Here is a 19,086-nt window from a genome sequence, read left to right as displayed (position 1 = left end):
CTTCAACAGGAAGTGACCTGTTTCACCAGGAAGTGAGCATGCTAGTGCTAAGTTAGCATGCTAATGTTAGCTGAGCATGCTAATGTTACGTTAGCATGCTAATGCTACGTTAGCATGCTAATGTTACGTTAGCATGCTAATGCTAATGCTACGTTAGCATGCTAATGTTACGTTAGCATGCTAATGCTAAGTTACCATGTTAATGCTAATGCTAAGTTAGCATGCTAATGCTAAGTTAGCATGCTAATGCTAATGTTAGCTTAGCATGCTAATGCTCATGCTAAGTTAGCACGCTAATGCTAATGTTAGCTTAGCATGCTAATCCTCCTGCAAAGTTAACGTGTAGGAAGTGACCCAGAGTGCATTCGGCTTTCCGCCTTGCAAGAGTCAGCAGTCACATCCAAAATTTCCACGGGAAATTTTTTTTTTCTAGTTATTATTATGTCTTATTCTTCACATTTTTTCAGACGAAATGCGGGTCGTACCGTAGAACGTACCGGCACAAGTGAGGTATCAAAAGATGCGTCTCGATTTGACTCGGCGGGGTACCATTTTTTTTCGGAATTTCGAGTTACCATGGCGACGCAATTCCCCAAAAAACCCCCCAAAAAGTCCCATAGGAATGAATGGAGAAGGGGAAAAAACCTCCACAAATTTAACACCTTTTTCGAAGCCACGCTGCGCGCACATACATTGACCGACCGAGACGATTTTTAGCTCATTTTGTTGCAATTTTTCCCATCTTTAGCTCTGTGTTGAAATTTTTTTTAAGAAATGTAAGCGCTCCCTCCTGTGCGGGTTCAAAGACAGGGTGTGAAATGAAGAAAAAGAGGCTCTTTCCATTAGTGTGTATTGCGTTTGCTAGAGTGGAGCAATCAGCGCTAGAGTGGAGAGACAAAAAAAATTCTTTCCAAAAATTTCACTTCAACTCGTCACCGTGGCCACAATATTTGCTCAGTAAACATCAAATTTGGATATTTTGTAGTCACAAGGGTCTTCTTTCTGACAAACCCACTTTTGTGCGGCAAAGGTGTCATTTAGTACCTTTTATTTGACTTGAAGCGAGGGGAAGTCGCACTTTTTCGCCCATTGAGCCCCATGTTATTTTCGCCGCCTTTTTTTGTCATTTTTTTTAAAAGTCACACGTTTTCAACCTGCTCTAATTTGGTCATTTTTTATCCGATTTAAAAAATGAGAACATGCTTGCGTTCCCCAAAGCCTTGCCGTTCTAACGGGGCATTTCTGAAATCTGTATCTTAAACCGTTGAGTCGTGAGAGCCTTTTGTTCGAGGTGTGCGCTTTCTCATACAACTCAATTGAAGCTAAATGTTCGCCCACCTGGTACTTAGGAAATGTGTGTGCGTGAATGCGCATATTTGTTAAAGTGACAGTAACCCATTTTCAGTTTAGTGATTATGGCTTAACTTCCACATTTCTTGATCAATTAAAACCATTCGAATTTTAAACTCTTCAGATCATTCCCTATTTTCGCTTAATAAAAAAAAATCAAAGCACAATATAATATTTTTGTTTATGAAATGTAATGTAATGAACTGCTATTTAAATGGTGCTTTTTGAGCTATTCTGCCCACTCTCTCACTTCTGCACAGCAACTGCCTCAGCCAATCAGAGCTGCTTGTTGTCATCCACGCCTGGAATTTCCCCACCACCGCCCACACACAGTGGCGGCCATCTTGGCCAGGGATTCTCACATTACTGTCCATACAGAGCGGCGGCCATCTTGGCCAGGGATTCTCACACTACTGTCCATACAGAGCGGCGGCCATCTTGGCCAGGGATTCTCACACTACTGCCCATACAGAGCGGGGGCCATCTTGGACAGGGATTCTCACACTACTATCAATACAGAGCGGCGGCCATCTTGGCCAGGGATTCTCACACTACTGCCCATACAGAGCGGCGGCCATCTTGGCCAGGGATTCTCACACTACTGCCCACACAGAGTGGCGGCCATCTTGTCCAATTGTTGAGGTGCACCCAGGATTCTCGGCCCCTGAGTGGCGGCCATCTTGGCCAATTGATTAGGTATGACAGGGATTGACCTAATTTCAACAGGAAGTGACCCAGACAGACCTAAATTCAACAGGAAGTGACTTAATTTCAGTAGGAAATGACCTAAAAATTACCTGATATCAACAGGAAGTGACTTAATTTGAACAGGAAGTGACCTAATTTCAACAGGAAGTGACCCAGAACTGACCTAAAATCAACAGGAAGTGACCGGATTTCAACAGGAAGTGACCTAATATCAACAGGAATTGACCCGACTTCAACAGGAAGTGACCTGATTTCACCAGGAAGTGAGCATGCTAGTGCTAAGTTAGCATGCTAATGTTAGCTGAGCATGCTAATGTTAAGTTAGCATGCTAATGTTACGTTAGCATGCTAATGTTACGTTAGCATGCTAATGCTAAGTTAGCATGCTAATGCTACGTTAGCATGCTAATGTTACGTTAGCATGCTAATGCTAAGGTTTTTTTTTATTTTTTATTTTTTTATTTTTTTATTTTTTTATTTTTTTTTATTTTTTTTTTATTTCTTTTTTATTTTACTTTTTTTTTTAATTTTTTTTTTTTTTCCTAATGCTAAGTTTAGCATGCTAATGCTACGTTAGCATGCTAATGCTAAGTTAGCATGTTAATGCTAATGCTAAGTTAGCATGCTAATGCTAAGTTAGCATGCTAATGCTAATGTTAGCTTAGCATGCTAATGATCATGCTAAGTTAGCACGCTAATGCTAATGTTAGCTTAGCATGCTAATCCTCCTGCAAAGTTAACATGTAGGAAGTGACCCAGAGTGCGTTCGGCTTTCCGCCTTGCAAGAGTCAGCAGTCACATCCAAAATTTCCACGGGAAATTTTTTTTTCTAGTTATGTGACTGCTGCGAAGCAGTCACATATTAGTATCCATCCAGGAAAAGCGTTTATTATTATTATTATTATTATTATGTCTTATTCTTCACATTTTTTCAGACGAAATGCGGGTCGTACCGTAGAACGTACCGGCACAAGTGAGGTATCAAAAGATGCGTCTCGATTTGACTCGGCGGGGTACCATTTTTTTTCGGAATTTCGAGTTACCATGGCGACGCAATTCCCCAAAAACCCCCCCAAAAAGTCCCATAGGAATGAATGGAGAAGGGGAAAAAACCTCCACAAATTTAACACCTTTTTCGAAGCCACGCTGCGCGCACATACATTGACCGACCGAGACGATTTTTAGCTCATTTTGTTGCAATTTTTCCCATCTTTAGCTCTGTGTTGAAATTTTTTTTAAGAAATGTAAGCGCTCCCTCCTGTGCGGGTTCAAAGACAGGGTGTGAAATGAAGAAAAAGAGGCTCTTTACATTAGTGTGTATTGCGTTTGCTAGAGTGGAGCAATCAGCGCTAGAGTGGAGAGACAAAAAAAATTCTTTCGAAAAATTTCACTTCAACTCGTCACCGTGGCCACAATATTTGCTCAGTAAACATCACATTTGGATATTTTGTAGTCACAAGGGTCTTCTTTCTGACAAACCCACTTTTGTGCGGCTAAGGTGTCATTTAGTACCTTTTATTTGACTTGAAGCGAGGGGAAGTCGCACTTTTTCGCCCATTGAGCCCCATGTTATTTTCGCCGCCTTTTTTTGTCATTTTTTTAAAAAGTCACACGTTTTCAACCTGCTCTAATTTGGTCATTTCTTATCCGATTTAAAAAACGAGAACATGCTTGCGTTCCCCAAAGCCTTGCCGTTCTAACGGGGCATTTCTGAAATCTGTATCTTAAACCGTTGAGTCGTGAGAGCCTTTTGTTCGAGGTGTGCGCTTTCTCATAGAACTCAATTGAAGCAAGCAAAATGTTCGCCCACCTGGTACTTAGGAAATGTGTGTGCGTGAATGCGCATATTTGTTAAAGTGACAGTAACCCATTTTCTGTTTAGTGATTATGGCTTAACTTCCACATTTCTTGATCAATTAAAACCATTCGAATTTTAAACTCTTCAGATCATTCCCTATTTTCGCTTAATAAAAAAAAATCAAAGCACAATATAATATTTTTGTTTATGAAATGTAATGTAATGAACTGCTATTTAAATGGTGCTTTTTGAGCTATTCTGCCCACTCTCTCACTTCTGCACAGCAACTGCCTCAGCCAATCAGAGCTGCTTGTTGTCATCCACGCCTGGAATTTCCCCACCACCGCCCACACACAGTGGCGGCCATCTTGGCCAGGGATTCTCACATTACTGTCCATACAGAGCGGCGGCCATCTTGGCCAGGGATTCTCACACTACTGTCCATACAGAGCGGCGGCCATCTTGGCCAGGGATTCTCACACTACTGCCCATACAGAGCGGGGGCCATCTTGGACAGGGATTCTCACACTACTGTCAATACAGAGCGGCGGCCATCTTGGCCAGGGATTCTCACACTACTGTCCATACAGAGCGGCGGCCATCTTGGCCAGGGATTCTCACACTACTGCCCATACAGAGCGGCGGCCATCTTGGCCAGGGATTCTCACACTACTGCCCACACAGAGTGGCGGCCATCTTGGCCAATTGTTGAGGTGCACCCAGGATTCTCGGCCTCTGCCCACATGGAGCGGCGGCCATTTTGGTCAATTGATTAGCTAGGCCAGGGACTTCAGCACCACTGCACACACACAGAGTGGCGGCCATCTTGTCCAATTGTTGAGGTGCACCCAGGATTCTCGGCCCCTGAGTGGCGGCCATCTTGGCCAATTGATTAGGTATGACAGGGATTGACCTAATTTCAACAGGAAGTGACCCAGACAGACCTAAATTCAACAGGAAGTGACTTAATTTCAGTAGGAAATGACCTAAAATGACCTGATATCAACAGGAAGTGACTTAATTTGAACAGGAAGTGACCTAATTTCAACAGGAAGTGACCCAGACTGACCTAAAATCTACAGGAAGTGACCCGATTTCAACAGGAAGTGACCTAATATCAACAGGAAGTGACCCGACTTCAACAGGAAGTGACCTGATTTCACCAGGAAGTGAGCATGCTAGTGCTAAGTTAGCATGCTAATGTTAGCTGAGCATGCTAATGTTACGTTAGCATGCTAATGCTAAGTTTTTTTTTAATTTTTAATTTTTTATTTTTTTTTAATTTTTTTTTTTTTAATTTTTTTTTTTTTTTTAATTTTTTTTTTTTTTTTTTATTTTATTTTTTTTTAATTTTTTTTTTTTTTTATTTTTTTTTTCCTAATGCTAAGTTTAGCATGCTAATGCTACGTTAGCATGCTAATGCTAAGTTAGCATGTTAATGCTAATGCTAAGTTAGCATGCTAATGCTAAGTTAGCATGCTAATGCTAATGTTAGCTTAGCATGCTAATGATCATGCTAAGTTAGCACGCTAATGCTAATGTTAGCTTAGCATGCTAATCCTCCTGCAAAGTTAACATGTAGGAAGTGACCCAGAGTGCGTTCGGCTTTCCGCCTTGCGAGAGTCAGCAGTCACATCCAAAATTTCCACGGGAAATTTTTTTTTTCTAGTTATGTGACTGCTGCGAAGCAGTCACATATTAGTATCCATCCAGGAAAAGCGTTTATTATTATTATTATTATGTCTTATTCTTCACATTTTTTCAGACGAAATGCGGGTCGTACCGTAGAACGTACCGGCACAAGTGAGGTATCAAAAGATGCGTCTCGATTTGACTCGGCGGGGTACCATTTTTTTTCGGAATTTCGAGTTACCATGGCGACGCAATTCCCCAAAAAAACCCCCAAAAAGTCCCATAGGAATGAATGGAGAAGGGGAAAAAACCTCCACAAATTTAACACCTTTTTCGAAGCCACGCTGCGCGCACATACATTGACCGACCGAGACGATTTTTAGCTCATTTTGTTGCAATTTTTCCCATCTTTAGCTCTGTGTTGAAATTTTTTTTAAGAAATGTAAGCGCTCCCTCCTGTGCGGGTTCAAAGACAGGGTGTGAAATGAAGAAAAAGAGGCTCTTTCCATTAGTGTGTATTGCGTTTGCTAGAGTGGAGCAATCAGCGCTAGAGTGGAGAGACAAAAAAAATTCTTTCCAAAAATTTCACTTCAACTCGTCACCGTGGCCACAATATTTGCTCAGTAAACATCAAATTTGGATATTTTGTAGTCACAAGGGTCTTCTTTCTGACAAACCCACTTTTGTGCGGCAAAGGTGTCATTTAGTACCTTTTATTTGACTTGAAGCGAGGGGAAGTCGCACTTTTTCGCCCATTGAGCCCCATGTTATTTTCGCCGCCTTTTTTTGTCATTTTTTTTCAAAGTCACACGTTTTCAACCTGCTCTAATTTGGTCATTTTTTATCCGATTTAAAAGATGAGAACATGCTTGCGTTCCCCAAAGCCTTGCCGTTCTAACGGGGCATTTCTGAAATCTGTATCTTAAACCGTTCAGTCGTGAGAGCCTTTTGTTCGAGGTGTGCGCTTTCTCATAGAACTCAATTGAAGCAAGCAAAATGTTCGCCCACCTGGTACTTAGGAAATGTGTGTGCGTGAATGCGCATATTTGTTAAAGTGACAGTAACCCATTTTCAGTTTAGTGATTATGGCTTAACTTCCACATTTCTTGATCAATTAAAACCATTCGAATTTTAAACTCTTCAGATCATTCCCTATTTTCGCTTAATAAAAAAAAATCAAAGCACAATATAATATTTTTGTTTATGAAATGTAATGTAATGAACTGCTATTTAAATGGTGCTTTTTGAGCTATTCTGCCCACTCTCTCACTTCTGCACAGCAACTGCCTCAGCCAATCAGAGCTGCTTGTTGTCATCCACGCCTGGAATTTCCCCACCACCGCCCACACACAGTGGCGGCCATCTTGGCCAGGGATTCTCACATTACTGTCCATACAGAGCGGCGGCCATCTTGGCCAGGGATTCTCACACTACTGTCCATACAGAGCGGCGGCCATCTTGGCCAGGGATTCTCACACTACTGCCCATACAGAGCGGCGGCCATCTTGGACAGGGATTCTCACACTACTGCCCACACAGAGTGGCGGCCATCTTGGCCAATTGTTGAGGTGCACCCAGGATTCTCGGCCTCTGCCCACATGGAGCGGCGGCCATTTTGGTCAATTGATTAGCTAGGCCAGGGACTTCAGCACCACTGCACACACACAGAGTGGCGGCCATCTTGTCCAATTGTTGAGGTGCACCCAGGATTCTCGGCCCCTGAGTGGCGGCCATCTTGGCCAATTGAGTAGGTATGACAGGGATTGACCTAATTTCAACAGGAAGTGACCCAGACAGACCTAAATTCAACAGGAAGTGACTTAATTTCAGTAGGAAATGACCTAAAAATGACCTGATATCAACAGGAAGTGACTTAATTTGAACAGGAAGTGACCTAATTTCAACAGGAAGTGACCCAGGACTGACCTAAAATCTACAGGAAGTGACCCGATTTCAACAGGAAGTGACCTAATATCAACAGGAAGTGACCCGACTTCAACAGGAAGTGACCTGTTTCACCAGGAAGTGAGCATGCTAGTGCTAAGTTAGCATGCTAATGTTAGCTGAGCATGCTAATGTTACGTTAGCATGCTAATGCTACGTTAGCATGCTAATGTTACGTTAGCATGCTAATGCTAATGCTACGTTAGCATGCTAATGTTACGTTAGCATGCTAATGCTAAGTTTTTTTTTTATTTAGTTTTTTTTTATTTATTTTTTTATTTTTATTTTTTTTAATTTTTTTTTTTTTCTTTTTTTTTTTTTTTTTTTAATTTTTTTTTTTTTCCTAATGCTAAGTTTGGCATGCTAATGCTACATTAGCATGCTAATGCTAAGTTAGCATGTTAATGCTAATGCTACGTTAGCATGCTAATGTTACGTTAGCATGCTAATGCTAAGTTTTTTTTTTATTTTTTTTTTTTTTTATTTTTTTTTTTTTTTTATTTTATTTTTTTTATTTATTTATTTTTTTCTTTTTTTATTTTTTTTTTAATTTTTTTTTTTTTTCCTAATGCTAAGTTTAGCATGCTAATGCTACGTTAGCATGCTAATGCTAAGTTACCATGTTAATGCTAATGCTAAGTTAGCATGCTAATGCTAAGTTAGCATGCTAATGCTAATGTTAGCTTAGCATGCTAATGCTCATGCTAAGTTAGCACGCTAATGCTAATGTTAGCTTAGCATGCTAATCCTCCTGCAAAGTTAACGTGTAGGAAGTGACCCAGACTGCATTCGGCTTTCCGCCTTGCAAGAGTCAGCAGTCACATCCAAAATTTCCACGGGAAATTTTTTTTTCTAGTTATGTGACTGCTGCAAAGCAGTCACATATTAGTATCCATCCAGAAAAAGCGTTTATTATTATTATGTCTTATTCTTCACATTTTTTCAGACGAAATGCGGGTCGTACCGTAGAACGTACCGGCACAAGTGAGGTATCAAAAGATGCGTCTCGATTTGACTCGGCGGGGTACCATTTTTTTTCGGAATTTCGAGTTACCATGGCGACGCAATTCCCCAAAAACCCCCCCAAAAAGTCCCATAGGAATGAATGGAGAAGGGGAAAAAACCTCCACAAATTTAACACCTTTTTCGAAGCCACGCTGCGCGCACATACATTGACCGACCGAGACGATTTTTAGCTCATTTTGTTGCAATTTTTCCCATCTTTAGCTCTGTGTTGAAATTTTTTTTAAGAAATGTAAGCGCTCCCTCCTGTGCGGGTTCAAAGACAGGGTGTGAAATGAAGAAAAAGAGGCTCTTTCCATTAGTGTGTATTGCGTTTGCTAGAGTGGAGCAATCAGCGCTAGAGTGGAGAGACAAAAAAAATTCTTTCGAAAAATTTCACTTCAACTCGTGACCGTGGCCACAATATTTGCTCAGTAAACATCACATTTGGATATTTTGTAGTCACAAGGGTCTTCTTTCTGACAAACCCACTTTTGTGCGGCTAAGGTGTCATTTAGTACCTTTTATTTGACTTGAAGCGAGGGGAAGTCGCACTTTTTCGCCCATTGAGCCCCATGTTATTTTCGCCGCCTTTTTTTGTCATTTTTTTAAAAAGTCACACGTTTTCAACCTGCTCTAATTTGGTCATTTTTTATCCGATTTAAAAAACGAGAACATGCTTGCGTTCCCCAAAGCCTTGCCGTTCTAACGGGGCATTTCTGAAATCTGTATCTTAAACCGTTGAGTCGTGAGAGCCTTTTGTTCGAGGTGTGCGCTTTCTCATAGAACTCAATTGAAGCAAGCAAAATGTTCGCCCACCTGGTACTTAGGAAATGTGTGTGCGTGAATGCGCATATTTGTTAAAGTGACAGTAACCCATTTTCTGTTTAGTGATTATGGCTTAACTTCCACATTTCTTGATCAATTAAAACCATTCGAATTTTAAACTCTTCAGATCATTCCCTATTTTCGCTTAATAAAAAAAAATCAAAGCACAATATAATATTTTTGTTTATGAAATGTAATGTCATGAACTGCTATTTAAATGGTGCTTTTTGAGCTATTCTGCCCACTCTCTCACTTCTGCACAGCAACTGCCTCAGCCAATCAGAGCTGCTTGTTGTCATCCACGCCTGGAATTTCCCCACCACCGCCCACACACAGTGGCGGCCATCTTGGCCAGGGATTCTCACATTACTGTCCATACAGAGCGGCGGCCATCTTGGCCAGGGATTCTCACACTACTGTCCATACAGAGCGGCGGCCATCTTGGCCAGGGATTCTCACACTACTGCCCATACAGAGCGGGGGCCATCTTGGACAGGGATTCTCACACTACTGTCAATACAGAGCGGCGGCCATCTTGGCCAGGGATTCTCACACTACTGTCCATACAGAGCGGCGGCCATCTTGGCCAGGGATTCTCACACTACTGCCCATACAGAGCGGCGGCCATCTTGGCCAGGGATTCTCACACTACTGCCCACACAGAGTGGCGGCCATCTTGGCCAATTGTTGAGGTGCACCCAGGATTCTCGGCCTCTGCCCACATGGAGCGGCGGCCATTTTGGTCAATTTTTTTTTTTTTTTTTTTTTTTTTTTTTTTTTTTTTTTTTTCACTCACTCACACAAACACGCACACAATCAAACATGGTCTCCCAGGTGGGGAAGCGAACCCACGCCAACCGGCACCGAAGGTAAGTGACGGTTCCACTCCTCCACCCAGAGCCCCCATTTTGGTCAATTGATTAGCTAGGCCAGGGACTTCAGCACCACTGCACACACACAGAGTGGCGGCCATCTTGTCCAATTGTTGAGGTGCACCCAGGATTCTCGGCCCCTGAGTGGCGGCCATCTTGGCCAATTGATTAGGTATGACAGGGATTGACCTAATTTCAACAGGAAGTGACCCAGACAGACCTAAATTCAACAGGAAGTGACTTAATTTCAGTAGGAAATGACCTAAAATGACCTGATATCAACAGGAAGTGACTTAATTTGAACAGGAAGTGACCTAATTTCAACAGGAAGTGACCCAGACTGACCTAAAATCTACAGGAAGTGACCCGATTTCAACAGGAAGTGACCTAATATCAACAGGAAGTGACCCGACTTCAACAGGAAGTGACCTGATTTCACCAGGAAGTGAGCATGCTAGTGCTAAGTTAGCATGCTAATGTTAGCTGAGCATGCTAATGTTACGTTAGCATGCTAATGCTAAGTTTTTTTTTAATTTTTTATTTTTTATTTTTTTTTAATTTTTTTTTTTTAATTTTTTTTTTTTTTTTTAAATTTTTTTTTTTTTTTTTATTTTATTTTTTTTTAATTTTTTTTTTTTTTTTTCCTAATGCTAAGTTTAGCATGCTAATGCTACGTTAGCATGCTAATGCTAAGTTAGCATGTTAATGCTAATGCTAAGTTAGCATGCTAATGCTAAGTTAGCATGCTAATGCTAATGTTAGCTTAGCATGCTAATGATCATGCTAAGTTAGCACGCTAATGCTAATGTTAGCTTAGCATGCTAATCCTCCTGCAAAGTTAACATGTAGGAAGTGACCCAGAGTGCGTTCGGCTTTCCGCCTTGCGAGAGTCAGCAGTCACATCCAAAATTTCCACGGGAAATTTTTTTTTTCTAGTTATTATTATGTCTTATTCTTCACATTTTTTCAGACGAAATGCGGGTCGTACCGTAGAACGTACCGGCACAAGTGAGGTATCAAAAGATGCGTCTCGATTTGACTCGGCGGGGTACCATTTTTTTTCGGAATTTCGAGTTACCATGGCGACGCAATTCCCCAAAAACCCCCCCAAAAAGTCCCATAGGAATGAATGGAGAAGGGGAAAAAACCTCCACAAATTTAACACCTTTTTCGAAGCCACGCTGCGCGCACATACATTGACCGACCGAGACGATTTTTAGCTCATTTTGTTGCAATTTTTCCCATCTTTAGCTCTGTGTTGAAATTTTTTTTAAGAAATGTAAGCGCTCCCTCCTGTGCGGGTTCAAAGACAGGGTGTGAAATGAAGAAAAAGAGGCTCTTTCCATTAGTGTGTATTGCGTTTGCTAGAGTGGAGCAATCAGCGCTAGAGTGGAGAGACAAAAAAAATTCTTTCCAAAAATTTCACTTCAACTCGTCACCGTGGCCACAATATTTGCTCAGTAAACATCAAATTTGGATATTTTGTAGTCACAAGGGTCTTCTTTCTGACAAACCCACTTTTGTGCGGCAAAGGTGTCATTTAGTACCTTTAATTTGACTTGAAGCGAGGGGAAGTCGCACTTTTTCGCCCATTGAGCCCCATGTTATTTTCGCCGCCTTTTTTTGTCATTTTTTTTCAAAGTCACACGTTTTCAACCTGCTCTAATTTGGTCATTTTTTATCCGATTTAAAAGATGAGAACATGCTTGCGTTCCCCAAAGCCTTGCCGTTCTAACGGGGCATTTCTGAAATCTGTATCTTAAACCGTTCAGTCGTGAGAGCCTTTTGTTCGAGGTGTGCGCTTTCTCATAGAACTCAATTGAAGCAAGCAAAATGTTCGCCCACCTGGTACTTAGGAAATGTGTGTGCGTGAATGCGCATATTTGTTAAAGTGACAGTAACCCATTTTCAGTTTAGTGATTATGGCTTAACTTCCACATTTCTTGATCAATTAAAACCATTCGAATTTTAAACTCTTCAGATCATTCCCTATTTTCGCTTAATAAAAAAAAATCAAAGCACAATATAATATTTTTGTTTATGAAATGTAATGTAATGAACTGCTATTTAAATGGTGCTTTTTGAGCTATTCTGCCCACTCTCTCACTTCTGCACAGCAACTGCCTCAGCCAATCAGAGCTGCTTGTTGTCATCCACGCCTGGAATTTCCCCACCACCGCCCACACACAGTGGCGGCCATCTTGGCCAGGGATTCTCACATTACTGTCCATACAGAGCGGCGGCCATCTTGGCCAGGGATTCTCACACTACTGTCCATACAGAGCGGCGGCCATCTTGGCCAGGGATTCTCACACTACTGCCCATACAGAGCGGCGGCCATCTTGGACAGGGATTCTCACACTACTGCCCACACAGAGTGGCGGCCATCTTGGCCAATTGTTGAGGTGCACCCAGGATTCTCGGCCTCTGCCCACATGGAGCGGCGGCCATTTTGGTCAATTGATTAGCTAGGCCAGGGACTTCAGCACCACTGCACACACACAGAGTGGCGGCCATCTTGTCCAATTGTTGAGGTGCACCCAGGATTCTCGGCCCCTGAGTGGCGGCCATCTTGGCCAATTGAGTAGGTATGACAGGGATTGACCTAATTTCAACAGGAAGTGACCCAGACAGACCTAAATTCAACAGGAAGTGACTTAATTTCAGTAGGAAATGACCTAAAAATGACCTGATATCAACAGGAAGTGACTTAATTTGAACAGGAAGTGACCTAATTTCAACAGGAAGTGACCCAGGACTGACCTAAAATCTACAGGAAGTGACCCGATTTCAACAGGAAGTGACCTAATATCAACAGGAAGTGACCCGACTTCAACAGGAAGTGACCTGTTTCACCAGGAAGTGAGCATGCTAGTGCTAAGTTAGCATGCTAATGTTAGCTGAGCATGCTAATGTTACGTTAGCATGCTAATGCTACGTTAGCATGCTAATGTTACGTTAGCATGCTAATGCTAATGCTACGTTAGCATGCTAATGTTACGTTAGCATGCTAATGCTAAGTTTTTTTTTTATTTAGTTTTTTTTTATTTATTTTTTTATTTTTATTTTTTTTAATTTTTTTTTTTTTCTTTTTTTTTTTTTTTTTTTAATTTTTTTTTTTTTCCTAATGCTAAGTTTGGCATGCTAATGCTACATTAGCATGCTAATGCTAAGTTAGCATGTTAATGCTAATGCTACGTTAGCATGCTAATGTTACGTTAGCATGCTAATGCTAAGTTTTTTTTTTATTTTTTTTTTTTTTTATTTTTTTTTTTTTTTTATTTTATTTTTTTTATTTATTTATTTTTTTCTTTTTTTCTTTTTTTTTTTAATTTTTTTTTTTTTTCCTAATGCTAAGTTTAGCATGCTAATGCTACGTTAGCATGCTAATGCTAAGTTACCATGTTAATGCTAATGCTAAGTTAGCATGCTAATGCTAAGTTAGCATGCTAATGCTAATGTTAGCTTAGCATGCTAATGCTCATGCTAAGTTAGCACGCTAATGCTAATGTTAGCTTAGCATGCTAATCCTCCTGCAAAGTTAACGTGTAGGAAGTGACCCAGACTGCATTCGGCTTTCCGCCTTGCAAGAGTCAGCAGTCACATCCAAAATTTCCACGGGAAATTTTTTTTTTCTAGTTATTATTATTATTCAACATCCCATTTCGGTCCATTCATAACTGGTTTAAACAAAATTTGCTATGCGCATTAAAGCCTTGAATTTTCACACTCACTGGAAGACACTGGGTCCAAGCACCACGGCAAGGTTTTGAGCGTTCATGCGGTTGTGTTGGTGGTTGCTGTCCACCTGTGTGAGAAAATGACACAGGTAGCGCAGCAGGCTGAGGTGGATGCCCGGTAACTTCTTCAGATGCTCCCTCAAGGTTAAGCAGGAGCCCTCGTCGCCAAACTCTATGGACACACAAAACACAGGCACGGAAATAAGGCACCTGTTCCAATCATGAGCTATACCGCATCGCATACGTGAGCATTCGTGTGCTGCAAAGAGCCGGAAAATATGTTGATACTATTACTAGGGAAATACAACGGGGTCAGAGTTGGATAAACACATGTATGCTGATTGGCCCCGGCATGCCCAATGACGCACATTTTGTCAGGCATGTATGCGTGTGTGTAGGCGTGTGCGTGTCTGATGGCGCAGCCTGATTGTTCATCCAGTTGTCTAAATTTGTTTAATGAACCAGTGCAATTTACAATAACAGTGATTTAGAGAGGGAAGTCCACACACAAATTTGAAGGGGAAGGGTAAAAAAGTATATACATGAATTTTTTTTTTTTATTCTGACTGAAAAAAAATTTGCGTGAAAAAAATATTTATTGAAATCGTGAGGTCTTCTTACACAAGCTTTCAACAAACATGCTTTATTTATATTTACGTACATGTATTTCTACTTGAAAAAATGTTTTACCACAAGAAACATACAAAAGAGCACAGAGAATATTGTTTTTGTTTTTATACATTGAACCATTTTTGTTGTGAAAGTTACCATTTTAAGGCCTTTTTACAATTAACTTAATTAAACCCTACCGTAGTTAAGAATTATACCTAAATACATACATACTAAGAGAATACTGCATACTTAAATACAGTAATAACACACAATAAAAAAGTAAATAGGATAACTTTACTATTAAAAACGGTTAATTGACAGTTATCCCTTACAAGCCCTTAAAAATAAATCTTAGAACTTAATTGAATTTATACCTATTTAGAACTTACACCTAACTTAAAAAAATGAATATTTACATAAATATATTTATACATGTTACAAAAGAAAAGCAAAACCCCAAGAAATTAAAATAATTTTATATTTTTTCTAATACATATTTTCAAAACAATTTTCTAGAATTTTGACCTATAGCACTGACACCAAATGGAAAAAAAATCTTATTTACCTGAATATATAATGATAAATAAAATCAAATAAACAAACCTGATAAGATCTGACCATGATTAGCTTTAATCAACTTCACAAATGTTTGATAACTTAAGCCATAAAATAGCACACAAAATGGCAGTTGCACCATTTAAAGTATAATTAAATATTATATATTTTTAAAAAAAACACGCAAATATATTGTTGATAATAAACTAAAAATAAATCAAGTGGAGAATGATATTTAACTAAAATTACACAGTTGTAGACGAACATGTATCCCACCAGACTTCCTTTAGTCTTGTTGTGTATGATACAAAATGTCAGCTCCTACAGATGAATTCAAACCCACCAAACAAACCAAGCAAATCTTTCCCTCACCTTGGTAGTGTTGCACCAGCGCCTTTTGGACGCCAGGTTCCACCAGGCCTTGGGGGAGGTCCCTCAGGTACCTTTTGAGCAGGCTGGCCACCGTACACGTGTCCGTGTCGCTGCCGATGTCCGCTTCCTGATCGCTTTCCAGGCGCTGCCGCAGGGCCTCAATGGCGCGCACGTTGCCGTTCACCCGGAACAAACCTTCCTGCTGCAGCGCTGTGGGGGTCACAATCATCACCGTTTTATAGTGTTAATTTCGTCAAAAATTATTTCGTCAACACGTATTTTTCACAGGACTAAAACCCTCATTAATAAACAATAACTAAGACTAAATCCGTATGCATTTTCGTCGACTAAGGAAGACGAAATGAAAATGTACTTCACTTCATAAAAACTGGACTAAAATCTGTGGACATTTTAGTTCATGAACAACAACGAGATGAAAATTATTATGATTTTGTAAAATCTTGTCTCTGCTAATCTGTCACTGTGACACTGTCATGTGACACACAGTGACACACCCCCTTTCAAAACATGCACAAACACACGACAGAAACGGGGTGGATTCGCGGTTAAAGGTTTAAATAAAAGTAAAATAAAATAAAGTAAATTATAGTTATAACGTAATGTTAATCCGACCGCTAACTACTAGCTCACAACATGGAGCCATAATAACCACTTGTTGATATACGGTACTGTAATTGTGCATGAAGTTGTTTTTCATCAAAAAGATGAGAGAACATTTCATGTGAAACAGTTTTAGATCCGAAATGTTCAATATTAACTACTGACAAAAAATATATACATGGGTAAAATGACTGTCCTGACTAAAACGTTGACAGTTTTTGTTGACTAAAACTATACAATAAAATGATGTTTTCTTGGACTAAAATAAAGACTAAAATGCTGGATTTATAGTCGACTAAAAATTTACTAAATAAAAACGGGATGAGGTTGACTTACTATGATAAAAAGCATGGTTGAAACTGTACTAAAACTGAGAATAAATTTAAAAATGGCTGATAAAATAAACAAACTAGTGCTCAAACATAAACAGTTCACACTGTAACTGCCTTGAAAAACCTAAATAAAACTGTCCACTGTCGAAAATATGCAGTGAAATACCCCCCCAACCCCCACTCCCCCAATGTGAGTTTAGCCCAGTGCTCGAGCACCCTGTGACCCTAGTGGGGCTATGCCAGCCAAAATGAATCGCTACTTTTTTGCCTCACCATTGCTGCGCAGGTGCTCCACCATCTTGCGCACTACCAGGGGCACGCCGTCCTCCGTCAGGCCCCTCTCTTCTAGCTCGGCAAGAGATGCCCCGAACATCCTGTCGTGCTTGGCCACCAGCGTGAGTGCTCTCAGGACAGGCATCTGGACCATCTTCTTCATGTCCTCCTTCACCTGCACCGCCGCTTTGTTTTGCTGCACACAGAACGGCGGTTAGTAAAGAAGACGACGAAGAAGCTGACCTTGGCCATGCTGCACCCGCGTGCCGGTAAGAGGAGAACAAGGAGAGCGGGACTGTGAGCGTTGCTACGACAGATCTCGGGTTACCATGCAACACATTAAATGTGTTCCACACAGACACTTATAGAGAAGCCCTCGAGGGAGGTGAAAGATGCTGAAAGCGTGCAGAAGAGGCTGAATGTCTCATTAGGGGTTCGCACTAGCATGCAGTGCATCTGGAAAATATTCACAATGCAAGCTAACAAAATGTGAAAAATGCTGTTAATACTAATCTGATGCACTGTGCAATTTAAAGACCTCATCAAACAACCACCAGTGGTCATTAGATTCCATGGGTAAATATTAAGCAGCTGTTATGTCTATCTTGTCTCAATTTGTGCTTGTGTGCAAACACACTTTACAAGCATGCCTCTCACATTTGTTTACATTAGCACAGCAAGGACCCAACTCTTGGCCCTTTTTTTTTGTGCTATGTACTGTATATTGTTAACAGCAACATGGAAATTGTGCATGATTGGTTAAACTACTTTTTTTTTATTTTATTAATTTAAGATTTAAGTGTATATATATTTTGGTATATGTAAAAGAACTTAACCGCTGCAAAAACACCAAAACAGCCCAGGTTAACTTCATCAAGTCAACGGGGAAAATTGGAATCATTAAACTTGAATAGACTGCTTCAGAGTCTGTCACACTTGGTTTCCATAGCAGTGGTGGGACTAACCACATACAAGGGAGCGGACCCTTGCTGTGGCTTACAATAGTGGCTTATGGCCCACCCAGGGTCAGCTGCTTAAACTGCCTCCCATACCCCCGAGTCCGACCCCCCACCTCCTCACATATGTTGCCGAGTGGGCTTTGACGGTGGTATATGCTATGATAAACACGACACACTTCCGCAATCAACACCAGTATCAGAGAGGATTTTCCAAGCATGCTTTGTAGTGACTAGAGGGCCAAGCAGTGGAGGGACGGCATCCATGTGAACAGGGATTCCGCATGAGGTTTTTTTTCCCCCCCGCATGAGGTTTAATGCCTCACTGTCGAGTCAGAAGAATTTCATACTCCATGTGGAATTGTAGCAACATAATAATTTGTAAGCATTAATTTGCCTGTAGCTGTAGCCATGCAAGGTTGTTTTACCCTATGAGGAAAGCAATTGCCACTACTTGTTTGTTTCTCGTCAGTAGTTGCAATGCATGCTCTATTGGGTTGAAATCAGGTTATTTGAATGTTTACATTTTTATGTGCTTAAAATGGCTTACAAAATGGCTTTCATTGTTGGGGGTTGTATTTGAATTTCATTTTTATTTTTGGCACCTCAAAAGAATCCAAAAACATTATTTGGTTAATTATAAGTCACTTTTAGTCAAATGGGCATCCCTGTCTTCATATGTTGTTTTTTCGCCACCATCTTTGGCATGCATTTGATGACCATTAACTGCACACTTTTCTAAGGACGATACAAAATGAGATACAATGATGTGCTGGTCCTACTTTTTGTTATGTCACAGAGTGACAGAGTGCTGAGTGTGCTCCATGGGGAAAAAAAAAAACTACATCAATGGAAGAATGCGGTTTTGTCCACTTTCTGGTGTCTGGTTGATGACGTCACGTCAAAGAGAAAGGCGTTTGTTTGTTTTTTTAACGCAAACGCTATTTCGAACATCATTACGCATCATTACAAGAGCACACCACTGTAAGAAAGTTCCACCACGCAGTCACGGAAGACATCTATAATACGTTAAAATGTAATATTTTACTCACACAGATGGTCAGCGCTCCAGCTCCCATTCTTCCACATAAGGTGAGGATGTGGGGGGAGAAATGCGTCTCTCCTTCAAGTCGTCCGGAGTAAACTTTCTTACACAAATGATGTCATTTTCGCACCTAAATGCACCATTAAGTTACCCCATAGCGACGCGAAAAGGCAGAGAAGTGTGACAAAAGATGCCGGTAAAGTTATGTCGCTAGTTTTTCCATTATTATCATTGTATCGCTTCCTCCCTCTCGTCTTTGGCCTCTTGGGCTGGAATCTGAGTCGGGCTCTCCCATTGGTTGCGAGGCGCGGTCACGTGAGCCGGTCCTAACTTCAAACGGCCTTTCGGCTGTCTCTTGGAATCAAAACTTTCGACGCATGCGCAGTTGCAACGATGAAAAAGAAAATACACAGGGGTTTTGTCATGTTGAAAAAAATTTGCCTATT

General features: G+C 40.7%; 1 protein-coding gene across 3 annotated transcripts in view; it reads right to left on the bottom strand.

Annotated features, from left to right (window-relative positions):
* Positions 1–19,045, bottom strand: part of fam13a (family with sequence similarity 13 member A) — a 97,878-nt gene extending 78,833 nt beyond the window's left edge. Inside the window, exons 1-4 of one of the 3 annotated variants that reach the window (XM_077525497.1) lie at positions 18,648–19,045; positions 16,640–16,835; positions 15,414–15,623; positions 13,869–14,046 (exon numbers count right to left, since the gene is read on the bottom strand). In XM_077525497.1, the coding sequence (XP_077381623.1) occupies positions 13,869–14,046; positions 15,414–15,623; positions 16,640–16,835; positions 18,648–18,674 (611 nt within the window). In that variant the 5' untranslated portion in view covers positions 18,675–19,045. The remainder of the gene's footprint in view (positions 1–13,868; positions 14,047–15,413; positions 15,624–16,639; positions 16,836–18,647) is intronic. The other 2 variants (XM_077525498.1, XM_077525499.1) reach the window with 2 other exon arrangements.
* Between the last annotated feature and the right edge of the window lie 41 nt (positions 19,046–19,086).

Source organism: Festucalex cinctus, chromosome 6 (genome assembly GCF_051991245.1).
Source record: "Festucalex cinctus isolate MCC-2025b chromosome 6, RoL_Fcin_1.0, whole genome shotgun sequence".
NCBI classification, from domain to species: domain Eukaryota; kingdom Metazoa; phylum Chordata; class Actinopteri; order Syngnathiformes; family Syngnathidae; genus Festucalex; species Festucalex cinctus.
Note: the sequence above shows the minus strand (reverse complement) of the source record. Positions and strands in the feature narration are given on the sequence as shown.